We start from the raw sequence: 26,170 nt of genomic DNA on the forward strand, positions 1-26,170 counted from the left end.
CCCTTCCCTCTTCTGAACCTTGCCTGCTTCAGCTATAGAGTAGGATAAATAAAAATTACTCTGTTATGCTGTTTTGAAAATTTTAAAACATAATGGCTGTAATGCAATAGTACCATGTCTCAGAAACAATACACTATTACTTTTAATTCTACCATTAACTATATCTTTCATAGACAAGACTACAGAGATTAAAAAAGCATTATGAGACTTGTCTAAGTTCACACAATTAATGCTAAAACTAAAACTACCCTTGCTCCCAGTTCCATGTTTTAGATCCAACTTTCCTGCAGTCCTCAATTAGATGACAACAGTCCTGCCCCTGGGACCCAGTCTTGATGATCCTCCTTCAAGGCAAGGAACTTATGGGGTACCTCCAGAACATCAGACTGGAGACTTAGGACTTAGGGGCCCTGCTTTAGCACCAATGACCAATGAACTAGTACCTTGGGATTGTAGACTACATTGTGCACCCAAGATTCATACGTTAAAGGTCTAGCCTCCAACGTATCTGGAGATTAGAGTTGGTAAGGAGGTACTCATCTTACACGCTAGCAAAGTAATGCTCAAAATTCTCCTAGTGAGGCTTCAACAGCACATGAATCAAGAACTTCCAGATGCTCAAGTTGGACTTAGAAAAGGCAGAGAAACCAGAGATCAAATTGCCAACATATGTTGGATCATCAACAAAGCAACAGAGATTCAGAAAAACATCTATTTCTGCTTTATTGACCACGCCAAAGCCTTTGACTGTGGGGATCACAACAAACTAGAAAATTCTTCAAGAGATGGGAATACCAGACCACTTACCTGCCTCCTAAGAAATGTGTATGCAGATCAAGAATCAACAGTTAGAACCAGACAAGGACATGGTTCGAGCTTGGGAAAGGAATATGTCAAGGCTTTATTTATTTAACTTATATGCAGAGTACATCATGAGAAATGCTGGACTGGATGAAGCACAAGCTGGAATCAAGACTGCAGGAAGAAATATCAATAACCTCAGATATGAAGATGATACTGCCCTTATGGCAGAATGCAAAGAGGAACTAAAGAGCCTCTTGATGAAAGTGAAAGAGGAGAGTGAAAAAGTTGGCTTAAAACTCAACATTTAAAAAACTAAGATCATGGCATCTAATCCCATCACTTCATGGCAAATAGATGGGGAAACAACAGAAACAGTGACAGACTTTATTTTCTTGGGCTCCAAAATCACTGCAGATGGTGACTGCAGTCATGAAATTAAAAGACGCTTGCTCTTTGGAAGAAAAGTTATGACTAACGTAGACAGCATATTAAAAAGCAGAGACATTACTTCGCCAGCAAAGGTCCATCTAGTCAAAGCTATGGTTTTTCCAGTAGTCATGTATGGATGTGAGAGTTGGACCAGAAAGAAAGCTGAGTGCCAAAGAGTTAATGCTTTTGAACTGTGGTGTTGGAGAAGACTCTTGAGAGTCCCTTGGACTGCAAAAAGATCAAACCTGTCAATCCTAAAGGAAATCAGTCCTGAATATTCATTGGAGCGATCAATGCTGAAGCTGAAGCTCCAATACTTTGACCACCTGATGTGAAGAACTGACTCATTGGAAAAGACCCTGATGCTGGGAAAGATTGAAGGCAGGAGGATAAGGGGATAAGAGAAGATGAAATGGTTGGATCGCATCACTGACTCGATGGACATGAGTTTGAGCAAACTCCAGGAGTTGGTGATGGACAGGGAAGCCTGATGTACTGCTGTCCATGAGGTCGCAAAGAGTCAGACGTGACTGAGCAACTAAACTGAACTGAACTTCCCAGTCCATCTCAGTTCAAACAACTATACCTATATTGTACCCATTCTGTCAGTAGATATTTATCAACATCTTCTATGCCCAGATACTCAAGGGAAAGGCAGATACAGTCCCTGCCCTCCAGAAGCTTTTGGTTTAGTATCATTTTTCTGTCTGGCTGCCTGGCTCCAAGTGGCGTGAATATCCAGAATTTTAAGGTAATATATGCCTTAAAGTATTAACACTTTTTATACCCTGTGAAATTATATCCTCTCATCAGCCGAGAGTCTATCACACTCAGACTCTAATCTCTCTAAGTATGGGCTATGGGTGTTTGTTCCAATGAAGCTCAAACTGGCTTTAGATGCTAAATATTGGATTTCTGCCTAACCCTGCTGGAGGTCAGTTATACAGCCCTATCAGTCCCCTCAAGTCTCAAATAGCCCAAGGAGGACATCTGCTTTGCTAGGGAAGTATAGAGTTAGAGACCACAGTCCTAATAATGACCCTACAGGAGCACACAAAAGAACCGAATCTCAGTTTTTCCATCTGAAAAATGGAAATAGCTAGACAAATAGGTTTGTGAGGGCCAAATGAGATATATGAATTAATCACCTACCAAACCACCAACCAAAGGACTTAGAATGCCACTAAAAATTTATGCTTTTGAACTGTGGTGTTGGAGAAGACTCTTGAGAGTCCCTTGGACTGCAAGGAGATCCAGCCAGTCCACCCTAAAGGAGATCAGTCCTGGGTGTTCATTGGAAGGACTGATGTTGAACCTGAAACTCCAATACTTTGGCCACCTCATGTGAAGAGTTGACTCATCGGAAAAGACCTTGATGCTGGGAATGATTGGGGGCAGGAGGAGAAGGGGACAACAGAGGATGAGATGGCTGGATGGCATCACCGTCTCGATGGACATGAGTTTGGGTAAACTCCAGGAATTGGTGATGGACAGGGAGGCCTGGCGTGCTGCAATTCATGGGGTCGCAAAAAGTCAGACATGACTAAGCGACTGAACTGAACTGAAAGACTAATGATCGCTGGTTTGCTTTCTTCTTCTTTTCCTCTGGTCCCAAGCTCCTGCCCTTCTCCGCAAGCTCCAGTCCTACAATGGTTTCAGTTGAGCTACAGAAAGTCCAGAAGGGTTCTTTTGCATACTACCCTGGCTCTGTTTGTTTCCCTAGATTAGCTATGTGTAGTTGAGCAGACTATGCTCAGCTGAGCTATGCTGTCTATAGCAGAGCAGTACAGATGCTACTTGGATCTTCCATATTTCTGTCCTTATAGTCTTGAAATGTAAGACAGTAGTCATGAGGACTCAACCAGAGAAAAGTTGGACTGAAACAATCTACTATGTGACTCAGTTATCAAGGGTGGTTGAAACTGTAGCAGACACTACTAGTTGTTCACCAATCTTTTGCAGCACAGCTCTCAATTTCTGGTCACATGGATGGCCACAAGGCTGCCTGGCCAATTACCACATTTCCCAGCCACCCCTGCAGCCTAGTGGGGCTTCGTTAAGAAGCGCTGGTGTACAGGCTGCGGTCAGAAATGAAATGGTCCATTTTTCTGTTATGCTTCCTCCAAAGGAATGTGGATGCATTCTTCTGGTCCTTTTTTTTCTTCCCAATCACTAGCTGGGAACTGATGAGAAATGAAGGAGTAATTTGGACCCAAACTTGGAGGTCATGTTGTAAGAATGGCAGAGCTGCCTGATAATCACTTACTTCAATTCTAATACATAAAAGGGAAATACTCTGCCATCCTGTTTAATTCACAGTACTTTAAAATTGTCTTGTTCCAACCTCCTAGCCCACACACTAAACAATACAGAAGTATTTCTCTTTAATCAGATGTAATATCTTACCTGATGACAGCTTGCTAGAAAGGTAGTAGTAACTATATGAAATAATGAATATGACATGAATATGAACTTTATCTTTAAACTTTAACATATCAGCTACCATTATATATACCTAGTATCTGAATTATTTTACCAGCTAAATCCCTACTAGTCATCCACTCCTTTACTACCTAGTTAGTGCCACATAAAACTGGAAGTCAGGGATCCTATGGCTTTAGTCAGGAACAACTGGCTCACATTCCAGTTCATGCTCTGTTCCTGATCTTTTCAATTGATCTCTTCGATTATTTGTTTTTTCCTATTCATGGTCTTACCTGGTTCCTTGAACCTAAATCACAACACCTTTTCCAAGGTCTACCTGGGATGATCCATACATACCTTTGATTATGCTATTTTAGCTGCTCCATGCAAATATCTTCTCCAGTCTAGTGGCATGTCTAAGAGTCTACATTTCAAGGCAGATTATCATAGCTCAGTTACTACAAGCCCCAGTACAAAGGCCTATTAGTCATGCCCTACCCATCATAGCTTACTCGCTTCTCTTTGAAAAATAGGGATGTGTTCCTATATTTTAATTTAGACAAAAACAAACAAAAAGCAAACTCCAATATCTTCATGTATACGTACACATAATCAGAAAAGTATATATTATTTTTTACCTATTTTGCTGTAATTATCTGTAACCAAGTCTTCCAAACCAACCATCTTCCAGAAACTGTCGTCCCAGCCTTTCTCTGCAGAGTATGTCCATTTGCACACCAGGGAGCAGAGAGACCTAAGAAAATAGGAGAAAAGTAGAACCAATAATATGAGCCAGGCTTCCTTTATATTTGCCAAATATTTGTTCAGATATCTGCAAGAGTGAAAAAACAGAATAAACTGAAGTAATTATTTACCCCGATTAAATCAAAAGTCCTCAGTGACATCTGTTAATGATTGAGAACATCTTCTTTCACTTTCAAAAGGGTTTCAGCCCTTTATTTAGATCTGATTAAACAGTATATATATAAATATTTGTATGTATATTTATATTCATATTTACATGACATTTATGAGATAACCAGAAATTACAACAATGACTAGCTACCTGGGATTCTCCAGGCAAGAATACTGGAGTGGGTTGCCATGCTCTCCTCCAAGGGATCTTCCCAACCCAGGGATGGAATCCAAGGTATTCCACATTGCAGGCAGATTCTTTACATCTGAGCCACCAGGGAAGCCTAAGAATACTGGAGTGGGTAGCCTATTCCTTCTCCAGGGGATCTTCCCAACCCAGGAATTGAACCAGGGTCTCCTGCATTGCAGGTGGATTCTTTACCAGTTGAGCTACCAGGGAAGCCCTGAGATAAACAGAAATTACAACAATGACTAGCTATTTGATGATACTGAGCATTATTATTAAGCATTAGGTATGAAATTAATAATTCTGGTTATGTTCTGAAAAAAGCTTCTTAGCTAGCTGATATATATTGAAACACTGATATAGAAAATTATATATTATCTGGGACCTACTGTAAAATTGCAAGTGAAGGGGAAGTGAATGACATTGCAGATGGAGCAGAATTGGCCATGGGTTGGTGGCTGTGGGGCTGAGGGTGGTTAAATGGGTGTTCATTATATGTCTCTATTCTGTACATGTTCAAAATTCTCTGTGATAAAAAAGTAAAAAACCAAAAAGGTGACTGGTACAGATGTGATCACTGCAGTCTAAAGCAATATTCAACAGGAGGAAGACTGAGTGCTAGATGCCTTTTCCTTTCGGGCTTCATGTCTCATCAATTCCCTCGTAGTATTCTACATTCCAGCAATAAACAATCCTTTGGAGTGCTCTGAAAAAATCACATTCTTGCATATTTCTGTGCCTCTGCCCTTCTTCTACGTGCTTGCAAAATTCTTCAACCTGATAACTTGAATACTTCCTTTAGTCTAGACCAAGACCTCAGTTCTAGTTTAGATGTTCCTGCTCCAACATCACAGAGCAAGCACCAAATCTATTAGAGACCTTATCACACTGAATAATTAACTGCTTCTTTGTATATCTTCTTCCCAACAGCCCCAAGCGTTCCAATCTGTTTTCCACTGTGTCCAGAGAAAACTTTCTAAAGTAAAATCTGATGGTACCAACTCCTGATTAAAACCCTTCACTCCTTTCAGGAAAAACTCCAGTCCTCAGCTAGGTTTGAATGACGCTTTGTGATATGACCACGTTGACCTCCAGCTTCCTCTCCTGTCATTCCTGTCCTTGCTTTCTTCATTCTACACTAATGAATTATTTGAAGCTTTCCATAGTGGGCCTTGATTGCTCACTTCCCAGCGCCCTGAACCTCTGCTCCATTCTGCCCAAAATGTTCTTCCCTGTTATGTGTCTGACTGCTGATTAGCCTTCCTGACTCAGTTCAGACTCCCCTTTTCACAAAGCCCCAACGGAGGTTCAGCTGAGTCCAAGGCCTCTTCTCCAAGTTCAACGTTCTCATACCCATATCTTAATACTTAGCACAGTCATTGTCCTTGCCCCTTCCCTTCTCTATTTCTCCCAATAAACTAGCAACGCCTTCAGAGGAGAATCCACCTTAATGATCTCCAGATCACCAGTATTCACATCCAGCCATAGGTCAAGCCACAATGCATACTGATCAAATGGAAGCTCTGGAGAATAAATACAGTCTGTCCACATTACCACAGGTAAGTGATAAACCTGGAGAGTTCTTGCAGTTTTATAGATAAAGCAAAACCTATCTATCTCGTAGAGCCAGCAGTTTTGGCCTACCTGATTCAGTCATTAAATTGATTCACTCATCCACTCACTCATTTAATAAATATTTAGTATTCAGTCATTATGACCCTGGCACTATGCTAGGTGCTGGGGAACCAGTTATATATGCAAAGTAGCCAGCCTGCTGCTCTCCTACACGTTAACAATATAACTGAGGAGACAGTGATTAAATAATAGCACCTAAAGTCACATCCTAACAAAAATGTTCTGAAAGAAATAGAGAGAGAAATGAAAAGTTTTAGCAGGAGAAACTGGCAGGAGAAAGGGGGAGAAAGTGTCAGGGAGGGATTCACAGAGAGCTCACCTTCTGTGAGACCTAAATGTCTTCTGAAAGCAAACAAACATTACTTATCATTATTTGTTTCACATGTGGCATAGATGGCAGATTCTAGGATCAGGAAAATCCCCTGGAGAAGGAAACGGCAACCCACTCCAGTATTCTTGCCTGGAGAATCCCATGGTCAGAGGAGACTGGCAGGCTACAGTCCATAGGGTCGTAAGAGTCAGACATGACTTAGCAACTACACCACCGCCACCACAGATGACAGGAGACCTTGAGCTAAGCTATGTGGCACAGATATACTGAAGGAACTCTGGTCCCAGTAGAAACAATACGTATGTGTGAAACCCTTCACCTGATTTAAGCAAAATATTTTTTTGAGGTATAAAGAAAGCAGCTACCTATGAAGCATGTTCTAAAGAATATGCCATAGGATAACTCTTCCTGGCACAATGCCTGAAATTTTGACGTTTTAGAAGCTATGATAACTCACTGGAAAGAGCAGTGTAATGAAACAATATGGTGTGCAAGGATTGTGTCTTATGATCCATCCATCTAGGACAACTCTTCACTCCGCAAATGCTCCATTCATTTCCAGACTTCTGGGACTAGCCTCTACTCTGTCCCATCTATCATTAACTCACTGTTGTTCCATTCACTCATCCTTGTCTACTTGGAAAATTCCATGTCTTTCTCATGGTCCAGCTCTTCTGCACAGGTTTCCTCACTACCTCCAAGCTAACCTCATGGCTATCTCCTTTGAAGTAATATTGCAACTTGGAAATATTTCACTGTAGTTCTTTACAGCTGAGACAGGTTGAGTTCATGGCCCCCAGTCTTCCACTCTCTAAATATCCACATCCTTTGCCACTTAATTTGTAGTGCTGCACCTCCTCCTTTCAACCCCCACACTGTGGGAAGAGCCTCCTTTCCTACTTGAAGATTTTGGATATTGTCACACAACTGGATTTGGCCAAAAGAATGAGGCAGAAATAACTGCATTTCAGTTTCAAGTCTAAGCTAAAAGCAGCATTATGTGTTTCTGCTTGCTCTATTGCACTTCTGGTATTGCTGTGAGAAGATCGTGCAGGATTAACTCATTCATCCAAGGAGGAGGGCAAGAGTATGTGGGTAGAGGAATGACCACCAAGTCCAGTCTGGATCACACATACCCAGGCAGCCAAGACCTGAGGGAGTGAATACAGCTGAGAATAGAAGAACAACCCTACAGAACAGAGTCTAAATGTTGTATCCATGAGGCAGATAAATGATTATTGTGTTGAACTACTAAGCACTGGCTGTGATTCATAACAGAGCAATAGTTAAACAACTCAACAGTGTATAGCATAACTAAGTTATCCCACATAGACTGTCTGTGCTATCCCCAATTAGAGCAAGGAGAGGGATGTCTATCTCACAGCCATTTAGAATAAGTGGCCAGAGAGTGTGCTTGGAGTAAAGATGACTGAGCCCAACAGGAAGGAAGTGCCTCTGGTAACTCCATCCTCCATTAGGTTTATCCAAACACTATGAGGGTCTATCTCATTTGGGTCTCTAAATCAGCTCTTGGATAAAATGGATGTGTGAAAGTAGCAGAATTGGCAAAATTTAGAGGGGTGACAGAAGATGGAGTGGTTAGATAGCATCATTGACTCAATGGACATGAGTTTGAGCAAACTCCAGGAGATGGTAAAGGACAGGGAAGCCTGGTGTGCTGCAGTTCATGTGGCTGCAAAAGTCAAACACAACTGAGAGACTGAACAACAACAAGAGAGTACAACTTAGGCCACAGCTTCTCTGCAAATCTCCAGGAGAGAGAGAGAAAATACAGGACTTCATCTTGTTAGTAAGTAAAGGCAAGTTCCCAGAAGTAGAACAAAAGGTCTGCCTCCCGCCTCCCTCTGAGGCTTCTATTAAGACCACGTTTTGTCATTCCCTCAAGTGTTTTAGTGAACAACCTGCACTCTAAGGATAGCTATTCACCTTCAGGCAAGATGACCTACCAGCGTGTGTGTGTGTGTGTGTGTGTGTGTGTGTGTGTGTGTGTAGGCAAGATGACCTACCAGCGTGTGTGTGTGTGTGTGTGTGTGTGTGTGTGTGTGTGTGTGTGTGTGTGTGTAGGCATGGGTGGGAGGAGTGATTTGTAGGATTAGAATTAAAGATAGGAACCAGCGTGTGTGTGTGTGTGTGTGTGTGTGTGTGTGTGTATAGGCATGGGTAGGAGGAGTGATTTGTAGGATTAGAATTAAAGATAGGAACCTGAAAATGACAGGGGCTGCACTAGCAGGGTGAATTGTTTCCAAGACTGGCAGGAAAGGAGAGCTGCATCTGCCCAGGGAAAAGGGTCCCTCACTATTTGTTCCTTGCCAGCCAGAATACCACGGCAGAAACTTCTGTATCCTTCACTGCTTTCAGGTTTTTTAACATCAAAGAGACTATAAAAGCCTACAGCCTACATGACGGTCGAAAGAGCATAAATTAAGGAAAATGCAAAATGAAAACGATACCTAACTTAGGGGACTAGTTCACCCAAGAGAAGATCCATACAGAAGGCCTCTAAGAGAAAGGTCTCAGTGAGGTAGAAATGATGAAAAAAATTGGAAGAGAACACCAACAAGGAAAGCAATGAGAAATCAGAAGGGAGCAAGAAAGACTCTGAACTAAAGCTATGAATTTTAAAATTTATTAAAAATTTCCTTAGAAGAACTAAAAATAAACACTGGCACTGTTAAAAATTGAATCAATGATCTAGAAGACAGAGTGAGCAAAATATCTTATTACTTGTAACAAAGACACAAAGGAAGAAATAATGAGGCAATAAATAAGGGGCCTTTTGGAGGGCAGATCTGGCAGCTTAACACAAAAATAAAAGCAATTCCAGAAGGGATTTATTTTTTTTAAAGGAGAAAAGGAAAAAAAAGAAAGTTGAAGGAGATATTCTAATTAAACAAATACACTACTAGGTTTTTGTTCTTCTTTTTAAACTGGCTGAAGCAAGATTTAAGCCTGCAGATGAAAAGTCTCATTAAGTTCAGGAAGTGAATCCAGGAAATACTTGAATTTCAAGTGTAAACACAAAATTATACAAACTTCTAGACAGAAAGAGTAAGTTAGTTACAAAGGCAAGAAATTAAGCCTAGCTAAGGAATTCTCATCTACAACTCTGGAATGTAGAAGATGGAAGAACAATGTATAGACCACTAACAAAAATGATCCAAGAATCCTATATCTAGACAAAATATTACTCAGCTGTTAGGGGAAAGGAACATATTTTCAGAGTGCAAGGATTCAAAAGTAAACTTCCCATATATGTTCTCTGAGGATAACATTTGAGAAAGAACATAACCAAAAAAGCAATGGGTTTCTGAGAAGCTATATCAACAGAGTAGAAATTAAAGACTAGAGGAAGCAGTGGTGGTGAACCCTGATATTAATTCATATTCTCTCTCTACGTATATATACATATGTGTGTGTGTGTGTATGTATATATATATAGTACAAATATTGCTGTTGCTGTTATTCAGTTGCTAAGTGTCCAAGTCTTTGTGATCCCATGCACTGCAGCATGCCAGGCTCCTCTGTATTCCACTATCTCCCAGAGTTTGCTCAAATTCATGTCCATTGAGTCAGTGATGCTATCTAATCATCTCATCCTCTGCGGCCCCTTTATCCTTTTGTCTTCAATCTTTCCCAGCGGTAGGGTCTTTTCCAAAGAATCTGCTCTTTGCATCAGGTGGCCAAAGTACTGGAGCTTCAGCTTCAGCATCAACCTAAGAAAATAAAATCTGCCACTGCTTCCACTTTTTCCTCATCTGTTTGCCATGAAGTGATGGAACTGGATGCTATGATCTGAGTTTTTTTTAATGTTGAGTTTCAAGTCGGCTTTTTCACTCTCTTCTTTCACCCTCATTAAGAGGCTATTCACTTTCTCTTTATTTTCTGCCATTAAAATGGTATCATCTACATATCTGAGGTTGTTAGTATTTTTCCTGGCAATCTGGAGTCCAGATTGTGATTCATCCAGGCCAGTATTTCACATGATGTACTCTGCATGTAAGTTAAAATAAGCAGGGTGACAATACTCAGCCTTGTTGTACTACTTTCCTGATTTTGAACTAGTCAGTTACTCCATGTCTGGTCCTAACTGTTGCTTCTTGACCTGCATACAAGTTTCTCAGGAGACAGGTAAGGTGGTATGGTACTCCTATCTCTTTAAGAATTTTCCACAGTTCGTTGTGATCCACACAAAGACTTTAGTGTAGTCAATGAAACAGAAGCAGATGTTTTTCTGGAACTCCCTTGCTTTCTCCATAATCCAATGAATGCTGGTAATTTGATCTCTGGTTCCTCTTCCTCTTCAAAACCCAACTTGTACATCTGCAAATTCATGACCCGTCCTTCTTGGGTGGCCCTGCATGGCATGGCTCATAGCTTCATTAAGTTATGTAAGCCCCTTTACCATGACAAGGTTGTGATCCATGAAGGGGATAATGTGTAAATACATATGCATCTGTGTGTGTGCATGCACACATACATATATATATACACACACGCATGTATATATAGGTGTACACATATTTAATCTAAATAGATCATAATAATGTGAACAGGAATTTGCAATATTTTGTTGAAAAATAACAAGTATGCCATCTTAGAAGGAAAACCAAATGATAGTCTGGAACTGACATATTAATTTAGCAAAACATCAAAGTCAGACACTTGAAAAAGCATCCACAGGAAAAGGATTTTATGTGTATATGCGCAGAACGTAAGTTTAATGTTGGTTGTAAGAAATGAGAAGGTAATCACTAATGGAAACAGCTTAATAGAATGCTCAAATTAACAAATTAAACCAAACTAAGCCAAGAAAAGTTAAAAGATAAGAGGGAGTAATGTAATATATACAGAAAAGAAAAATAAAATAGAAAGAATAAAATCAGCTATTTCAATTATTACAACATATATGAATGAGCTGAATTCTGCCACTGGTTGAAAGATAATAATAGCCACAGTGGGATTAAAATTAAGGGATATCCTGTTTATAATACAAAATTTTTTAAATGTGTTAAAGAGGTTTTTTTTTTAAAGTCAACAAAAAAATAACAAATGCATATTTTAAAAATATCAGAGTTGAATACAAGACCAAAAATATTAGCAAGAGGAAGATTCCGATAACTAAATGCTCAATCAAAGAAGAATACTACCCTATGTTAAATTTTATGAACTAAACAATATAATGTGAAATATATAAAATAAGCACTCCTAGATAAAAAAAAGTACTTGAAGAGAGACACACTTTATTTGAAGATTTTATTATTCTTTGATAATTTAAAGACCAGGTAAACCAAAACATTAATAATAATTACTATTACTATTGACTCAAAGTCAATTACTAAAAGACTAAAGACTGTAATCACTTAATTACAGTCAACAAACTCAATTCTTTTTATTCATATGGGGGGAGAAAGGAAGAATGTTTCATTATTCAATACAAGCAGAGGCCAGATGGGTAAAGTGGTATTTCATGGGTAAATTTAAAGTTTTAAAACATTTTATTTGAAAAGAAAGAAGTCTGAAAATTAATAACCTAAGCAGCCAACTTATGAAATTATGAAAAACAGTAAATGGCTGAAAGATCAAAAAGGAGTAGTAAAGATAAGAGCAGATGAAAGACATAAAATAGCAAGATAAAATTCAGGGGATTAACAGAGCCAAACAATGGTTCTATGAAAAGGCAAATTAAACAAAAAAGTGTCTGGTAAAATTGAGGAAGAAAAAAGAAGAGAAGGCAAAAATAACAAATACCACGAATGAAAATGGGAGTGATAACTACTGATAAAGCAGACAGTAGTAGAATAAAAAAGAATTATATGAACAGTATTTTGTTAGTAAACTTGAAAATTTAGATGAAATGGAAAATTTACTAAAAAAACAGAACATACCATAACTGATTCAAAAAAAAAACAGGAAATCTCAGTGAATTTATTACCATTAAAGAAATTGATCCAGCAGTTAAAAACCACACTTCAAATAAATCATCAACCCCAGATGGTTGTACTGGAAAGCTCTAACAAATGTTCAAGGAACACAGTACCCCAAAATATATATTTCAGAATCTAGAAGAGAAGAAATGTTCCCTAAGTTATTTATAGAGGTACGGTAACTATGTGACAAAGAGCAAGTAGAGATAAACAAAAATCAGACTCCACTCACATTATGAATGTGAACATAAAAATTCTGAATTAGATATGACCAAATTTAATATAAAAATGTGGGGAAAAAATACATCAAGAACAATATTCAAGAAATATTTAATAAAAGAAGAACTGCAGATGTATTTTACCACGGTATTTTATTAAGAGAAAGAAAATGATCAACTTGTATCTAATAATAGAAAGTGTCTGATAAAATTAACTGCCACACAAATAGAAACCCATTGAGGTGGGAATAATAGAAGTGTCTGCTGCTCACCATGTGGGAGTGTCAGAGACTGGATTTCACCACCTTGCCCTAAACAGCTAGGGAAGTCCAAGAAAATGTATGAAACAACTGTTGTCCGAGTTCAACAAGAGGCAGCATAGGTCTCTGATCCCCGAGAGGAGGAAACAACGGGGTGAGCCCTAAGACCGCGCTGGCCATCTGCCTGGGAGGACATGCCAGACCACAGAGCAGAAAGAGAGATGCCGAGGAAAACATGGCAGCTTCATGAAGCGAAGGGGACTGAGATAAGAGTCCAGAGAAGTGAAAGCGGCTGGAAACATGGACTTCCCAAGAGGAGGTAGCAATGCAGAATGAGGGCCCCAGAAATTTGCACAAGAGTCCTGTGAAATCTTTGCTGATTATTGCAAAGCATATATGCATGCTGACACTCTTGAGATCTGGTAAAGAGTGAATGGGAATCTGTGATCAAAACAGTTTCTGAGTTCACAAACAGCTGGGAATCACTTGAATTACTAAAATTAAGAATGGAACACCATCACTGATCACTTGAGACATTCAGTGGAGACCCCAAAAGATGTATGCCTTAGCAATGTGACTATACTACCTGCGTTACCAAAGTTTAAAAAGAAGACTACAAAGGGTAAAACTAAGCCAAAAGTACATTAATAGCTTCCTATGAAAAGTAGCTCAACAATCCTTAAAGGAAGCCAACAAATCCAGACACTCAACAACATAAAATTGATCATGTCAGCATCTAATAAAAAATACTTGAAACAATGGCCACACTTTTTTTTTTCTCGACTCAATAAAAGCTATCAATCCATAGATTTAAGCTCATTGAAACCAAGGCAAGATAAACACAAAACCACATCAAGACCAATTACAATCAAATTATTTTTTAAGTGAAAAAAGAAAAATCTTTAAAAGTAGTCAGAGAAAAAGAAACATTACAGAGGAAGAGGATAAAAATGTCTTCAGACTCTTTGCCAGAAACGACACAACCCAGAAGAAAATGGAATGATGCCTTTAAAGCACTGAAAAAATTTAAAAAGACAAAAATCAATATAGAATTCTATATTCACCAAAAATAGCTTTGAACAATTAATGTGGAACATAGGCTTTTCCAGACAAACAAAAGCTGAGAAAATTCATTTCCAAGAAACCTACACTACGTAAGAAATGTTAAAGGAAGTTCTTGAGGTAGAAGGAAAATGAGAATAAAGGGCAATACGAATTTACACAAAGGAATGAAAAATATCAATCAGTAAATATATAGGTAAATACAAAGGACCCTTTTATTTTAAAATTTCCTTAAAAGATAATTGACTTTAAACCTTTATCTTTAAAAGATAATTTAGGGAAAACAATCAATGCATTGAGGGATTTATATGTACAAAAAAAACACACAACAAAAACAGCATAAACAATAAGGAGATATGAAGATATATGTGATGGGGTATAAAATTATTTTAAGGTAATGGTAATAAATGAATTTATTTGCAAAGCAGAAACAGAGACACAGATGTAGAGAACAAATGTATGGATACCCAGAGGGGTAGGGGTGTGGGACAGATTAGGAGATTGGGATTAATATATGTATCCTACTGTGTATACAATGGATAACTAATGAGAAATGACTGCATGGCACAGGGAACCCTACTCAGTGGTCTGTGGTGACTTAAATGGGAAGGAAATTCAAAGATTAGGGGATACATCTATACGTGCAGATGATTCACTTTGTTGTACAGCAGAAACTAACACAACACTGTAAAGCAACTATATTCCAATAAAAAGGTAAAAATATTTGTAGCCTAAGGACCATTTAATCCTGAAGGAACACAAAGATTAAATGAAAAGCAAAATATTCTAAATAAATTTGATCTTTTATTCCCTTAAAAAAAGCTGTGAGTTATTTAAAATGCATATTATAAATCCTTGAAGAGCCAGTGAAAAAGATAAAATGAATAAACAAACATGGGGGATAAAACAGAATACTTAAATATAATTCAGCAATCTAGAAGAAGGCAAGAAAAAGGCAAAATTACATAGAATATATCGAAGAAATAAAAAGCAAATAGCAAGATGGTAGATTAAAATCCAAACATTAAATGTAAATGGCCTAGGGACTTCCCTGATGGTCCAGCGGCTAGGACTCTGCACTCCCAACGCAGGGGACCAATGTTTGATCCCTGGTCAGGGAACTAGATTCCATATGCTGCAATTAAGAGTTCACATGCTGCAACTGAAGATCCAGCATGCCACAGCTAAGACCCAGCACAGTCAAATTAATAAATTAACTGACTGATTAAAAATATGTTGAAAGATGTAAATGGCCTAAAAACTTCAATGTAAGGACAGAAATCATCAACTGGACATTTGAAAATGAAAAATATAATTCAACTATATGCTGCTATAAGAAACATTCTAAGTATAAACATACAAATAGGTTAAAGAGTAAAAAGGTAGAAAAAGATATATCATACAAATGCTAGTAATAAAAAAGTATTATAAGTAACTATATGAGTATCAGAAAGTAGACTTGTCACAACAAGAAACATTACCAGGGAAAAAGAGATACATTACATAGTGATAAAAGGGTCAATTTGTCAAGAAGACTTGTGACTTAAAGAAGAAATGATACTTTTGTAGAATGGCAACTTGAATGCAACTCAAGTCAGATTTCTTTTTTCTTTATTTAGCTCAGAACTAACAAACAAGCAGTGTAAAAAGTGCATGTGAAATCAAGGATTCATGGTGGTATAATTGGATGTGGTTACCTAGGGTTGGGCTTCCCTGGTAGCTCAGTGGTAAAGAATCTACCTGCAATACAGGAGAATGCAGGTTCAATCCCTGGGTCAGGAAGATCCCCTGGAGAAGGAAATGGAAACCCACTCCAGTATTCTTACCTGGGAAATCTCATAGACAGAAAAACCTGGCGGGCTACAGTCCATGGGGTGGAAAAAGAGTTGGACATGACTTAAAGACTGAACACTACCACCCAGGGTTGCCCTTGTTTCTTACACAGGCGTGCCTGAAATTTAGTGGTCTCAGTGGCCCACATTGATTAAAGAATCTGACAGACTGGAGAAATCCAGAACTGTGGGCTTGCTGCATTTTACAGTATTTTGGACAAGAGTGTGTATGATTGGGTAAGGCCAGGAGGTTCTGAAGGATCTACCTCCTAATCATAACAGAACATTATTATTTTATTTTGTTTCATTTCCTGATGTTCTATCTGTTCTTCTGGGAATTTTAGTATATCAGTCCTGGCCATGACTTCCCATAGCAGGGGCCATATCTGTCTCATCCAACATGCCATTCCCTAGCACCAAGCTGAGTGCCTCTCTGGCAAATTTTGAGCGCTCAATGCATGCTTATTAGGGAATGAATGAGAACTCTAGGAGGTCAGTTATAGAAGGAAACTTTGGGGTTCCTAATCACTTTTGAATTATTTGTATTCTAAGGCCCAAATCTTTAGCTATCGCCTTCTGTGCAGGTCCTAAAGGAGACAGAAGTGAGATCTCTGGAGGGTCCCAGAGCAGTAGCAGAGCCCTGGGCTCCTTGTACAGACCACTCTCTCCACAGAACACAGACAGCTCTGAAAATGCATTGTGCCTTCCTTCCAGATTGAGTTGGTGTAGTGTATCCTTGGTTATTGAAATACTCATAGCTTTGGGACTCTGAAGTGGGCATGGACTTTGAAATGTGTGAAACAGCATGATACATAACTGCATGATCTTAATTACATAAAAATGGATGCTTAGTTGTGAAAATAAACAAATGAAACCTAGAAGAACACATCAAAGGGTAAACTGCTTGTGATTATGAATGACTTTGTTTTTTGCTTCTTGTGTTTTGTGTTTCCCATTATGTACATGCTAATTTTTAAGAAATAAATGTTATCTTAAAAACCTTAAAAAAAAAAAAAGAAAATGCACTGTGCCTACCTCACACAGTTCCCATCACCTATTTCCCTAGACACAAAAACATGTTGAATCTCAAATACATCTACTTTCCTTTTCTGATAAATGCAAAACAAGGAGACTTTCAGATAAGACATCAGATTGACTAGACCCAACTTATGCTCCCTTTAAAAATTCCAATAAAATGACAGTGGAAGAAAATTTCAAAAAGGCAAAACTCTACCATGTCAATGAAGACAGAATAAAAGATGATGGTAGCAGAACTCTAAGAGCTAGAAAATATGGATGGATGAGTAGTAACTCACTCAGTAGACTTGTAAAGATAAACATTAAGTAGAAGTGGAAAAAACCCAGAAGCACAATTACCCTAAGAGACAGACAAGTTCAGGACATGGTGGCACCAGGTACCTCTGAAAGTGGGGATAAAAATGGAGCTAAAATCAAAGAGCTTCCCAGCTGGTGCAAATGGGATTCTTTAGAATTCACTTGCCAATGAAGGAGATACAAGAGATGTAGGTTCAATCCTTGGGTTAGGAAGATTCCCTGGAGAAGGAAATGGTGAGCCACAGTATTCTTGATGGAAAATTCCATGGCCAGAGGAGACTGGCAGGCTACAGTTCATGGGGTAGCAAAGAGTTGGACGTGACTGATCGACTAAGCACACACTCAAAATCAACAGGATGGTTGAAAGCTGTGTGAGAAGAAACTAGAACCGCCCCACCCTGTTATGTACCCTCATGATGAGCAGCCTAGATACCATCTCTCTCACACCCTGAAGAAGATTCAGGTTCACCCTTAGACAGAGTGGGGCCCAAGGCCCAGATAAGGGTAGGGGCCATCCTGACAAGAACAGAGATGAAGTAAGGCCCTGCCTCTGTGCAGGTCAGCCTGCAAGATCCTTTCCCCAACTCAGCTCCCAGAGATCTGGCTGCCAGGTTTATACCCTGAAAATCTGTTTTGAGGGAATCTAGCCTGACACAAGAAAAAAAACCTAAGGTTAGTTGGGAGGACAGAGGGTACAGAAAGGATAAGCCAGCCAGATGACTCAGGCCTTAAGAGGATTAAAATGACACACAATATAAGTAAAGACCATTTTTCATGATCAATAGTGGTAATTCTATAATTACCATCACTATTTAAAACAATATATATTAATTCAAAAAATATTACTGTGGGCTCACTAGGGACATATCAGAGTATTTCCAGGCTGGTGGGAGCCCCCAGACTCTGGGAGAAACAAAGAGAAAGTATCACCAAGATTCCAGCCATACTCCTGAGACCATGAACAGTCTGAGTCAGAACAAGGAGAACTTTTGACTTTCCTGCTTTTACCCAGAGCAAGGCACACATCAAAAGCACATGCCTGCTGAGTTCCAGGGGCCTGATCATTATCACATATTTCTCCAACATGATTTTTTAAAAATGGAAGTCGGCACTGCTGCATTATTTATAAGCAGTTCACTGTATTGATGCTGCCAGGCCCCCACTTTCAAGGGAAACCTTTTGTTCTCTGCTTAGGGAAGGCAGGGCCTGGAGAGTCTCAATCGAACAAGCGAGTGGATAACAGAATAATTAGAGCTGAGGGTGGGGATAAATTACCAAGATATTCCTGGCTGTGGCATTCAGTACATCCCAGGCCTACGAAGGGTCTGTTTTTCCAAGCCACACAAGAGACCAAGTTACTAGCACTGAAGATACAGCTCATGGGGAGATATGACTTGAACGGGATTGCTAATTGTTATCAACAAAGGGACCAAGAGGGCCTTATTTTTGAAGAAATACCACTGCACCCATCAGAGCTGCTCCTGTTAAAGAGCTGTCAGACTCCAGGCTTGTTACTATTGGCTCTGCACTTCATCAAGACTTGCTGACAGGTCAGACCGAAGTAATATATGCCATGATGCAAGGCAGGGCAATATTAAATTGCCTTTTCAGTTAGGCTTGCCTATAATATAGTTTGAAGGTGGCTATGACAACACAGGAAGCATGAAAGAACTGAATACATGATCAAGTGCAGGGAGCTTCCCCATGCCCCCAAGAGAGCGAGACTGAAGATCTTAAGGATCCTAGGGTTGCGGCCAAAACATTCCAAGATCCTGATAAAGCTCGTGGGTGCCGGGATTTGAATTTATCCCCTAAAGAATAAGAATGATAACAATTAGATGACAACTAAAAAGAATAGAAGAGCTCAAGAAACAAAGAGTTCAGGGAGCAAATGCATTGCTGCCTTAGGGTTCCTGTGAGGGTGGTTTGATAAAAGTAACCCTGCTAAGGAGACGCATACCATAGGCAGGGACACAAGGACAACAATGAGATGCTCTCTCAAGATGGGGAAATTAAGACTGCTTTTGAGAGTTCAGCTGTTATGTTAATTCATCATGAACAGGAGCCCAAATCTGCAAAATTTTCCTAAAAAGACAAAATGGGTTCCAGGACCTTCAGGGCTCCCAGTAACCAGACTGACAGCATAATCATGGTCAAGAAAAAATGTCAGTCAGATGGATGGCTGGTCTGCATGAGTGAGGAAGAGGCAGGAGCAGAAGAGGGAGAGGCAGAGATCAGTGTCAGTGGGGGAAGGGAGGAAATTTCTAGGTAGGAAGAACCACAGCTGCAGGAGGCTGGAAGTGGTTAACAGGAGAGTGCAAAGCACGTCTCAGAGAGTCTCTCCGTGCAAACATCAAGGGCTGAGCATCTTCCCCAAATTGGAAAAAGAACAAAAGGACCATTCAATCCCTCTGTCCTGCATTCACTAACAATTATTTAGTAAGCTCTCAATGTGTACCAAGAAGAGATACTGTCTCTTCCTTCATGGGGCTTAGAATCTAGCAAAAGGGAAAAATCCATGAGGGGCTCACTCAAATTTCTAATAAATACTATGAAGGGTAAGTAAAATGAAGAAACATTACAGGATGTATGCACATAGAGCTTATGGTATCAAAAGATGTGGAGAACAAGAATTTACATCCTGACGGAGGAGCCTGGTAGGCTGCAGTCCATGGGGTCGCTCAGAGTCGGACACGACTGAATGACTTCACTTTCACTTTTCACTTTCATGCATTGGAGAAGGAAACGGCAACCCATTCCAGTGTTCCTGCCTGGAGAATCCCAGGGACGAGGGAGCCTGGTAGGCTGATGTCTATGGGGTCGCACAGAGTTGGACACGACTGCAGTGACTTAGTAGCAGCAGCAGCAGCTCAGGTTCTTCCACTAAGGGGGCACGACTTGGGCACAAGGGTTTCCACTGGCAGATCCTAGAGCTAAAAGCCATCAAAATGGGGCTGCCTTTTGATGGAACCATCCTCAAATTTTGCCCTCTCCTCCTGCCTCTGGTTCGCCTCTGCCATTGCCTTGAAGTCTTCTCCTTTCTGGTGATGTTTCTAACTCAATCATTTCAGGCTTACATTGACATATATACACTATCATGTGTAAAGCAGATAGCTAGTGGGAAGCTGCTCTATAACACAGGGAACTCAGCCTGGCACTCTGAGACAACATAGAGGGGTGGATGGGGGGAGGTGAGGAAGGTTTAAGAGGGAGGGGTTATGGGGATATGTATATGTGTATATATATATATATAGCTGTTGTTCAGTAGTGTCTGACTCTTTGCGACCCCATGGACTACAGCACACTAGGCTGCCCTGTCCTTCACTATCTCCCGGAATTTGCTCAAGCTTATGTCCATTGAGTCAATGACACTATCCGACCATTTCATCCTCTGTTGCATATATATATATACAAAATGACTGATTCGAGTTGCTCTATGGCAGAAACCATACAACATTGTAGAGCAATTTTCCTCTAATTAAAAATAAATTTTTTAAAAAAGAACATAAACTGTTATGATTTGGGGAATTTCATTGGATTGGCCAAATAAGAAAAACTATTTTATTTCTTGGGCATGAGACTTGATCTCAGCCTTTAGGCTCTGGTCATCTGAAGATTCACCACTGGTTCCCCTTCTAGTGGACTTCCCTGGTGGTTCAGTGGTAAAGAATCTGTTTGCCAATGCAGGATATGCAAGTTTGATCCCTGGGTTGGGAAGATCCCCTAGGAAAGGAAATGGCAACCCACTCAGTATTTTTGGCTGGGAAATCCCATGGACAGAGGAGCCCAGTGGGCTATAGTCCATGGGGTTGCAAAAGAGTCAGACACAACTTAGAGACAAAAAAAACAAATCCCCTTCTAGATCTTTCAAACCTCTTGGTTTCAAGGTCCCAGATTCTGCTGCTGGCTTCCTCTGTAAGGTCTATCCTAGTAAGGATATGAGGTTATTGATACCAAGATCTATTTCCAATCATATTTGTATCCTAGCATAACTTGGAAGAGAATGTAAAGACATACAGACCTATCTCAGTCTGACTCAGAAGGGAGACATTTCCCAAACATTTTATAAGTTCCAATACTAAAGTATCTCTTCCAAGGTTAACTCATTTTAGCCTATCCTATTACAGGACAACACACTGTGTATTAACGAAGACAGACAGTGGTGTCTATACAATCCTTATCTTTCAACATTCCTCAGTCCTAATGGCATCCCAAATGTGCCATTTGTTAAGCTGAGCACTGGACTGATCCAAAGTTATCTAAAGTGCACACATCAGTAAGTCTGCAATCCAATGCTACAGACAAGAAATACATGAAAAAGAGCAAAGCTATTCTAATGCAACTCCTTGGTAAGGAGGGAAGCAAGGAAAAGAGAGTTACGTTAATATATGGTCATTCAAGGCTGCTCTGCTGTGAAGAGATAATTTAAGATTCCTGGCAGAGGATGAGCAAGAGGCAGATTCAAATAGCTCCTGCCAAATGGCCCCATAGATTCCTTTATTTCATTTCGCCTTTTGGCTATTAGGCCTTTGGAACACCCAACAAACCTTATCTTAACTCAAGAATACTTTTCAATATAAATAAATGCATAAACAAATTATAAAAACAATCTTTCCTTGATAAGCTGGGATTACCTTTGCAAATCCCCTTAGTAATAACACCAATTATACTATGCTATAGTTTAGCATGCTGCTGCTACTGCTGCTGCTGCTAAGTCGCGTCAGTCGTGTCTGACTCTGTGCGACCCCAGAGACGGCAGCCTGCCAGGCTCTGCCGTCCCTGGGATTCTCCAGGCAAAAACACTGGAGCGGGTTGCTATTTCCTTCCCCAATGCATGAAAGTGAAAAGTGAAAGTGAAGTTGCTCAGTCGTGTCTGATTCTTCGCGACCCCATGGACTGCAGCCCACCAGGCTCCTCCATCCATGGGATTCTCCAGGCGAAAGTACTGGAGTGGGTTGCCATTGCCTTCTCCATAGTTCAGCATAGTACCTAACATACTCTAGGCACTCAACAAACATGTTTTACTTTATCTTTTATGAGACACTGACAAGACATAGAGTCTTTTGAAAGACATAGTGTCTTCTTTTACAATAAACATTCCAAAGTGCTACACTTGACTTTTTTGTCCAGTCCTGAAAATAGCAGATCTATGCTTCTAGTTTTCTTTCTCTATCAGTTTTGGTTTGGTCTCTAGAAATGATGCTACTCTTCTCCCATGGTGCAAAATGCACAAGTGTTTGGAGACTTCTTTCCTTGTTCTCCTTTTGTCAGGACTCACTGTACTCCAGGTACTGAGAATGCCAATATGAGGATGGCCGCAATGATAAGTGGAAGTCATCATGGTGATGCTAGTACCCTTCTCAGTAATCATGTCAACTGTGCTAGCAACTGAGGAGCTGCCTGCTTACTTACTTGCAGAGCTGAGAGTTTTAACATCAAGTAGTAGCTCTCTAGAACAAAGAAGAGAGAGCCGGGTTAAGACTTTTCAAACAAGACAAAGAGGAGAAAACACTAAAAGAAAGAGATGGTGCCCAGAAACAAATGCTGGAGGAGGTGTGAAGAAAAGGGAACCCTCTTACAAACTGTCGGTGGGGATGTAAATTGGTACAGCCACTAAGGAGAACAGTATGAAAGCTCCTTAAAAAATTAAAAAAGAGTTATCATATGATCCAGCAATCCTACTCCTGGACATATATCTGGAGAACTATAATCCGAAAAGATACATGCGCCCCTCTCGCCAATGCTCATTGCAGCACTGTTTACAATAGTCAAGACATGGAAGTAACCTAAATATACATCCACAGAGGAGTGAATAAAGAAGATGTGGTACATTTATACAATATTACTCAACCATAAAAAGCGAGAAATGCTGGCATTTGCAGCAACATGGATGGACCTCGAAAATATCATACTAAGTGAAGTCAGACAGAGAAAGACAAATGGCATATGCTATCACTTAAATGTGAAACTGAATTAAAAGTGATACAAATGAGCTTACAAAATAGAAACAGGCTTGTAAATATTGAAAACAAACTTACAGTTACCAAAGGGGAAACATGGAATGGGGGCACAAATCAGGAGCTTGGGATAAACATATACACATTACTATATGTAAGACAGATAACCAACAAAGACCTATTGTAGAGCACAGGGACCTCTACTCAATATTCTGTGATAACCTATAAGAGAAAAGAATCTAAAAAGTAATGACTATATGCATATGCATAACTGAATCTCTTTGCTGTATCTGAAACGAAATACAACATTGCAAATCAACTATACTCCAATAAAATTAAAATTTTGAAAAGAGTTGGTGAACTATAAGCATAGACTTGAAGTTTTCATAACTTTAAAGATATTATCATTTCTAAAAAAAAAGGAAAGAAAGGAAAGGAACAAAAACGGGAAAGTGAAATGGAAATGGAAAAGAAAAAGAAGCAAACAAAAATATGACCTTAAATCTAGGTTCTCAAAGTATGAACTGGCAGAACACAGAGGGTTTTCAGGACATTGAAACTACTCTGTATGATTCTATAATGTTATTGTTGTTCAGTCAGTCAGTTGTGTCTGACTCTGTGACCTCACGGACTGCAGCACGCCAGGCTTCCCTGTCCCTCAGTGTCTCCCAGAGCTTGCTCAAACTCACGTCCACTGAGTCAATGATGACATCCAACCATCTCATCCTGTGGTCCCCTTCTCTTTCTGTTCTCAATCTTTCCCAGTATCAGAGTGTTTTCCAATGAGCTGGCTCTTCACATCAGGTGGCCAAAGTGTAGACATATATCTATATAATTCTATAAATGCAGACACATATCTACATGTCCAAACTCATAAAATGTGCAACACCAAGAGAATATTAATGTTAGTCATGGATTTAGTGGAGAAAGCAATGGCAACCCACTCCAGTACCCTTGCCTGGAAAATCCCATGGACGGAGGAGCCTGGTGGGCTGCAGTCCATGGGGTCACGAAGAATAGGACATGACTGAGCGACTTCACTTTCACTTTTCACTTTCGTGCATTGGAGAAGGAAATGGCAACTCACTCCAGTATTCTTGCCTGGAGAATTCCAGGGACGGGGGAGCCTGGTGGGCTGCTGTCTATGGGGTCGCACAGAGTCAGACATGACTGAAGCGACTTAGCAGCAGCAGCAGCAGCAATGGATTTAGGGTGATTGTGATGTGTCACTATAAGTTCATCAATTGCAACAAACATACCACTCTAGTGGGGGAATGCCAATATGGAGGTGTTAGGGAAGGGGTATGTGGAAACCTTTGTACCTTCTGATCATTTTTTTCTGTAGACCAACAACTGCTCTAAAAAATAGCCTATTAAAAACAATGATGAATGACAACAACTTCAGTTCTCAATGTCCTTCAGGGGTCAAGATCAAGAAACTGACTGGCATAAACAGCACGTCAGCTCTTCAGAAGGAAGACACAATCAGACTTGCTATTAATGTCAGGAAAATGGCAATTTTGTGACTTAGCCATTTAAGTCATTTATAGTATAAATAGTATCTTTCTAGCTTCAGGGGGTTTACAGTCTCTCGGGGGAGCAGCACACCCCAAGATCACCCAGCTAACACGAGGAGAGAAAGTGGACCCAAACATCTTCAGAGCCATGTCCTTAACAAAACGCACTGCTTCTAGGGAACAAACCGTTTGCATGACATTGACTGGGGTAGGGGGGCATTTCACAGGTGAAATATAAGGTACAGAAGAGGAACAACAGAGGAAGGAAGAAGATAGCCTTCCTGGGGCTCTTAAGGACACTTTCCTCGGAGGAGAAGTTTGAGCTGTGAGCCCTGAAATGTGAATAGGAGTTCACCAGTGGGGACAGAGGCTGTGGAAGAGACGTTTCAGGCAGAGTATATGTACCGAAGCATTCAGTTCAAGCGTGATCCTGCCATCAGATGGGGGAGAGAACACTTGACCTCCTCGGGGCTCCTCTAGTCTTTTGATTTCACTGCTGCTAAGAGAAAGGGATTACTGAGCATGTACAGAGTCTAGACCAGATATGATGATGCTCCCCTGCACTTCATTTTCTTTATCCCTTAAGCCGAATAACAGTAGCATTTATCTCATAAATTAATTCACATAACGCATGTAGCACAGCACCCGGCACACAGCATATAAACAATGAACAGGAGTCATTTATGTTCTCATTGTTTTCATTACCACTACCACCATCATCATCTCATAGCTACCTCTTATCAAGAAAATACTAACAAAAGAAATACTCAAATGAAAATTTGCTTCGAGACAACACTAAGAATACTACAGAGAAATAAGCTGGGTTTTCAGCTCTATGTTTATGAGCATTACTGAACTAAATGAAATAATAACCTAAGCAAACCAGCTCACTCTTGCTCAGTTCAATACACAATTGGGTTAAAAACCAAATTTTTGTTTCATATCTGGCATACTAACATCAGACCCAAACTGGGCCCCCTCAGCAAAGTTGGGGCAAAACCAATCAGAATACTCCATGCATTTCTGGAATGATTCATTCATTCCCAGACACAATTTTGCCACCACTGAGCATGGTGTCACAGAGATACAGAGGCAAGTACTAGATCTCCTCCCTCAAACAGCTCAGAGAGAAGAAGGGAACATAGTCATGTAAAGGGAAATCCAAAAAGCAAGGTAAGAAGGGTTTTACTGAGAGTATATGAAAGCTCTAGGAGAGAACAGAAGCCTTGAGAAATTAACTCCATGTATATTCTAGAAACCTTGATAAAATACCAGAGAAAAACGAAAAAGGTGCCTGAGATACACGTCCCAGGGAACCT

General features: G+C 39.9%; 1 protein-coding gene across 17 annotated transcripts in view; it reads right to left on the minus strand.

Moving 5' to 3' along the window:
* Window positions 1-26,170, minus strand: part of FGGY (FGGY carbohydrate kinase domain containing) — a 486,984-nt gene that overhangs the window by 299,841 nt on the left and 160,973 nt on the right. For all 17 annotated transcript variants that reach the window (XM_081486695.1, XM_081486697.1, XM_081486688.1 and 14 more), the window contains one exon: window positions 4,296-4,411. In XM_081486695.1, coding sequence (XP_081342821.1) covers window positions 4,296-4,411 — 116 coding nt within the window. The remainder of the gene's footprint in view (window positions 1-4,295; window positions 4,412-26,170) is intronic.

Source organism: Giraffa tippelskirchi, chromosome 5 (assembly GCF_054371585.1).
Source record: "Giraffa tippelskirchi isolate mGirTip1 chromosome 5, T2T-mGirTip1v1.2.pri, whole genome shotgun sequence".
NCBI lineage: Eukaryota > Metazoa > Chordata > Mammalia > Artiodactyla > Giraffidae > Giraffa > Giraffa tippelskirchi.